Source organism: Cyprinus carpio, chromosome B10 (genome assembly GCF_018340385.1).
Source record: "Cyprinus carpio isolate SPL01 chromosome B10, ASM1834038v1, whole genome shotgun sequence".
Lineage (NCBI taxonomy): Eukaryota > Metazoa > Chordata > Actinopteri > Cypriniformes > Cyprinidae > Cyprinus > Cyprinus carpio.
This window is the reverse complement of record NC_056606.1, coordinates 3,805,589-3,811,588: the sequence shown is the minus strand read 5'-3', so window position 1 is coordinate 3,811,588 and position 6,000 is coordinate 3,805,589. Positions and strand designations below refer to the sequence as shown.

At 35.9% G+C, this 6,000-nt stretch overlaps 1 protein-coding gene across 2 annotated transcripts in view; it reads right to left on the bottom strand.

Annotated features, from left to right (window-relative positions):
- Nucleotides 1–3,956: 3,956 nt before the first annotated feature.
- The window catches only part of LOC109052685 (phospholipid phosphatase-related protein type 1), a 43,201-nt gene continuing 41,157 nt past the window's right edge, over nt 3,957–6,000 (bottom strand). For both annotated transcript variants that reach the window (XM_042732154.1, XM_042732155.1), the window contains exon 8: nt 3,957–4,091. In XM_042732154.1, coding sequence (XP_042588088.1) covers nt 4,059–4,091 — 33 coding nt within the window. In that variant the 3' untranslated portion in view covers nt 3,957–4,058. The remainder of the gene's footprint in view (nt 4,092–6,000) is intronic.

The window sequence follows — 6,000 nt, the reverse complement described above, 5'->3', positions numbered from 1 at the left end:
ATCAGTAGTTGCTAGAAATAAGACTGCAATGCTGAAAGTTTGGCCATGTCTAAATCTTCTGAAACTTCTGTTTCAATAACTGCTGTGAATAATATTTCATCCTTTTTTCTTCTTCTTTCTTTTAGATAACATGGTAGCAGGAAGTCTAAGCAGATTCTAGTTACTAGGTTCCATAGTTTTCTAAGAAACTTTTTAAAAACCTTGTATCTCATGACAGTGAATTTTTCAGGAGTGTAGTGTTGAATGGATTTTTCCAGCTCACTTGTTTATTTTAACCACAAAGGTCTTGCCCAGAGAACCACACAATACAAAACCAATTTTTATTGAGGTGCTATGAAGCTTCTTAAAGTATTGAACAGATAAATTGATTGCAATAAAAGTTATATTGCAAGCATTGTGTTTAAGATGGAAATGGTTTCTGAACAATTTATGTGTTAAACAAGTAATAGTTTATACTAATTTTAAGTAAATCATCTTTGTTTATTTTGTGAAACTGAAGAAGAACATGTAATTTTATTTAATATTTTGAGTTGCCATTGGTAGTGGACCGGTCGCACCCGCTCTCTCAGAGATTCAGCCAAACTTTTTGTAACGTCATTTTAAAAACTATTGTTTTCAACAAGTCAAAACAACAGCAGCATATAAAGCATTATTTACCCAATCATAAGATATATTTTATCAGACGTCCATCTTTCTTTCTTTATCAGTTTATTATGGAGGTGTCTCTATATTTTTTTAGAGATAATAGCACCTACAAAGTATTATAAAAAACATAAATAAAAAAAATATCATTGAAAAAAAAATTACAATAACACAACTATTTTGGTCTTCTACTTTAACAAAACAAATATAAAAAAATTTTATACTTACAAATTAATAAAAACTATTTGTGAAATTTACTAATAATTATTGAGTGTTTCTAAGTAAATTCTACACCGATTTTTTCCAGTGTATTATTTTTAAAATCAAATAGGTAGAACAAAATTGATACAGTGCAGTATTAAAGCGTGAAATTAATATTTCACTCCAAACAGAGTAAGAGTATCATCTCATTTAAACAAATAGGAATAGGTATAATCTTTTACAATCCCTAATTAATGAGCTTAAAGGGAAGGGAGGCGGTCCCACTTTATATCAAAACATAAATGCAATGTACTTATTGTGTTTATATTGTATTGCAAAACACTTTTGCTGCTACTGAGGTTTGATACAGGGTAATGTTAGGGACAGGTTTGGTGGTATGGGTAGGTTTAAGGGTGGTTTAAGGTATAAGGGATGGTTCAACAGTGTAATTATAAATGTAATTACAGAAGTTAATTACAGATGTAATTACATGCAGATATTTTTCAAATATAAGTACAATGTAAAAAACATGTATGTACACAATAAGTGCATTGTACCAAATAATTATTTAAATGTAAGTACATAGTAGGTAAGGCCACTTAATATAAAGTGGGACAGAGGCTACCAATATGAGGTCATCAGGTGGGCACCTGTTTTCCTTGATGTTTTGTTGATAAGCCCACAACATCTCCAGAGGGCTCAACAGCGAACCTTGCAGGACACCCCCCTCCTGTTTATAACCTTTTTTTTCTCTCTCTCTCATTTGAGGCATAAGTATAGTCCATTATTTTCAACCATAGCCAGTTGCAACTTCTCTCTACAGTTTCAGACAGGCATCTGATAGCCTGCCATAGATTATTTCCTCAGAATACCATTTAAGTAGCCTACTGGTGGACACAGATACAAGCCCTCTGTAAACTATTTTGACTGGGAAACTTTAAACTATATTTTGACTGAGAAACTTGTACTTGAACTTCTTGCATTTGTTTCCTTCCTCAGCTGCATCTTCCTAAGGCACCGTTGGCTCTATGATATATAACAGTCTATGCAAGTTGAATCGCCGTATCAAATCTGGTCTGAGCTTGGTGGAAATAATTTCATGTGGGAAAACAAGTTTCCAATCCAGAACAGCCTGCAACTGAACTGCTCGTGCCTTGCCCAGCTGATATAAAGTGTGCTTTTGAGCCAACTGATGAGGGGAAGGACATTCGACCAACAGTTGACCAAAAATGTAAATATCACCCTCAGGCCATCAAAGATGGAGTTGGCTTTTTGTTTTTTGTTTTTAAGAACAGTAAAGACAGCTGCCAGCCTGTGAGAAAAAAAAAAGCATATCAAGGAACACAAGATTTTTTTAGCTGAAGCTGTGGTTCTTGGTGATTCATAAATTGCAAGTGAGCAGCTGCCAGCCTGTGAGAAAAAAAAAAGCATATCAAGGAACACAAGATTAATATCCGTGGCTCCTGAAAATATATTAAGATCTTATGAAGCAAAACAATTGGTGTGTGCAAGAAACTGAACATTATTTACAAAATTATTACTTGTAATCCAGAGCCTCAAGCAAATAGGGAAATGCGATTATTTTCCACAAACTGATTCTTTCAGAATTCATTGGTTCAGTTCACTAGTTTGTTTACGTAATCATGCAATGATTTAACATGTACACAAATATATTATTAAAGCACCCAATAATGATGTAAAACTTGGATGAATTACGAGTCTAAAGTGAATAAACTAGTCTTCATCAGCTCAACTTTTTACATAAACAATAAGAAACCATAAAAACGTTCATATCAGTGGCTCATCGTCCTTGTTCTGAGTTCCTCAGTTCAGTGACTGTTGGAGGAACTGGAGCATTGAATGAGTTGGCAAAAACCAGCATCATGGGATCATATATGGTGTATTTTGACTTGTTTCAAGTTGGAGTGACTAAAAGTAAGTTTTGACTGAAAAACTTTTAGATTTGTGCTGCTCGAGCCATGACCTGTTTCAGATGCTTCAGTCCGATTCAGTGAATTGGTTGAACTGATTCACAAAAAAGAACCGGTTCAGAAGATTGATTCGTTTGTTAACCAGACTTGACTTAGGACTGTTTGCCTGAGGCTCTGGTTTACAGGTGATAATGTTGTAAATAATGCTAATTTTCTTGCAATTACAGATCGTTTCACTTCATAAGACCTCAGTATATTGTCAGGAGCCACTGGTAGTAATTTTTTGTTGCTTGTATATGCTAGTTTGACTTTTAAGTAACTTTAGCTGCTGAAATTTTTGAGTTCATCAAATCTGTTCCCTTTACAAAATGTGCATGTCGATAAACACTCATCCATTCAAAAGCATCAAGGTTTGTCTGGTTAGCTCCTGCTGGTAGATGTCAAACACCACAATGGCTGAAAAGTATGTTTTTAACCAAAGTGGTACTAATAAGAGTACTGTAAATTGGATTGCCATGAGATGTTTGTATGGCACAAATGGCAATCAAATACATGACCATTCTTAAAAAACGAAACCCACTCAAGTTATTGGACTCAGCTACAGACTATTTATTTGACAGACTACTCAGGAAAATATATTTAGCATTTCAAATGAAATGCAAACTTTAAAGAAAAACAAAACACAAGTCAAGAATAAAAGGTTATTCAAACAGTGTTGTGTATTTCATGCTGAGTACATGGCCATTCAAAGATGCCCGAGGAGAATCCGATACAACAACGTGTAACAATTCAACACGTTTTCTTTAAATCTTACACCAAAAAATAGGTATACCAAAAACATTCCTGGAAAATCAGCAGGCAAAGTTGATCAAAATGCTTTATACAGATAACAAAAAGAATACAAAATGATCTTTGTCCAAAAATGTACAGAAAAAAAATCTAAATAAAATCATTCTTTGTACAAATACCACATAACAACATCAATATTTGAATTACATTATATATAGACTGTATATATTTACTTTTTGTGATGTAAAACATGACAAAGAATGCAGAAATCTGAACATGAATTGAGCAGTGTCGACATTATGAGGGAAAGCTACAGCACTCTCTTATACAAAATGTACAAAACAGCTGCTTCTAGGTACAACTAGTTACAACATAATACTCTTTTTTTTTTTCTTTTACTTTTTCTTTTTTTACAGTATGCCACAGTACAAAAAAAACTTTTTGTGCCTAGAAGTGTTGAGGTGAAGCAAACGTGACCCGGTGCTGCCCCCTTAGTCATGTGACTTCAGTCATGGACGCCGAATGGTTCTGAAAGACAAGCAAAATTGCATTCAGAGTCGTGTTGCGCCAATCCAGACAGTAATAAGCATTTGACTTGTCACGTAAATGCTTATTACCCATCAGACACATTTAACGGAAACACCAGAGAGCTGTGGAGCAGAACGTGTAATTACAAAATGCCAATTCCTGTTGAATCAACCGTTTCGATTATCGTACTTGGCCAGATCGTGACAGAACACCTGATTTTCCTTGTTACCCTAAACACACTGACTTGCATATTATGGTTTTCTCAGCCACTAGGGAGTTAAAAGGTGTCGGAAGCAAAGGAGAGTTCCTCTGACCCACATCTGCTGCTCAGGCGCTCTAGGTATTTCACTGGCTGGCTGTCAATAGAGACGTCTCACAAGATTTTCTCTGCTGTAAACAGTGTCTGGATGAATTTGTAGAAGCAGCATTGTATTTCCCTGCTGTATAAGGTGATAAAATGCATCTTTTGGGGCGTTTTGGAGAGAATAAATGGCAAACTGCAAAATCAAAGCCTTTGGGTTTTTTTACTCAGCGGCCAAATAAAGGAAGAACTGCAGGGACAGCTTAAAAGTTCAAGTGGGTTTACAAAAAACGCAAGGTTAATTTCAGCCAAATATGCACTGAAACTAATGTCGGTGGTACTTCTGTAGATAAATACAATCCTCATTATTACAAATTTACAAAAAACAACAACAACAAAAAAACTCATTTTTAATTGTTTTATTGTAAATTAAATTATTGAGTACTGTCCTAAATCTATCGGATCCCTCTCAATTTATACATCATAGTCCTGGCACCAGATTTATTACAGTTACTAAAACTAAGGCTAAAACTAAAACCATTAAATAAATATAAACACACATACAGGTGCATCTCAGTAAATTAGAATGTTGTGGAAAAGTTCAATTATTTCAGTAATTCAACTCAAATTGTGACTCGTTTATTAAATAAATTCAGTGCACCCACGACTAAGTAGTTTAAGTGTTTGGTTCTTTTAATTGTGATGATTTTTGCTCACATTTAACAAAAAAACCACCAATTCACTCTCAACAAATTAGAATATGGTGACATGCCAATCAGCTAATCAACTCAAAACACCTGCCAAAGGTTTCCTGAGCCTTCAAAATGGTCTCTCAGTTTGGTTCACTAGGCTACACAAAATCATGGGGAAGACTGCTGATCTGACAGTTGTCCAGAAGAGAATCACTGACACCCTTCACAAGGAGGGTAAGCCACAAACATTCATTGCCAAAGAAGCTGGCTGTTCTCAGAGTGCTGTATCCAAGCATGTTAACAGAAAGTTGAGTGGAAGGAAAAAGTGTGGAAGAAAAAGATGCACATCCAACCGAGAGAACTTCAGCAGCCTTATGAGGATTGTCAAGCAAAATCGATTCAAGAATTTGAGTGAACTTCACAAGGAATGGACTGAGGCTGGGGTCAAGGCATCAAGAGCCACCACACACAGATGTGTCAAGGAATTTGGCTACAGTTGTCGTATTCCTCTTTGTTAAGCCACTCCTGAACCACAGGCTCAGAGGCATCTTACCTGGGCTAAGGAGAAGAAGAACTGGACTGTTGCCCAGTGGTCCAAAGTCCTCTTTTCAGATGAGAGCAAGTTTTTTTGTATTCATTTGGAAACCAAGGTCCTAGAGTTGGGAGGAAGGGTGGAGAAGCTCATAGCTCAAGTTGCTTGAAGTCCAGTGTTAAGTTTCCACAGTCTGTGATGATTGGGGGTGCAATGTCATCTGCTGGTGTTTGGTCCATTGTGTTTTTTGAAAACCAAAGTCACTGCACCGGTTTACCAAGAAATTTTGGAGCACTTAACATGCTTTCCTTCTGCTGACCAGCTTTTTAAAGATGCTGATTTAATTTTCCAGCAGGATTTGGCACCTGCCCACACTGCCAAAAG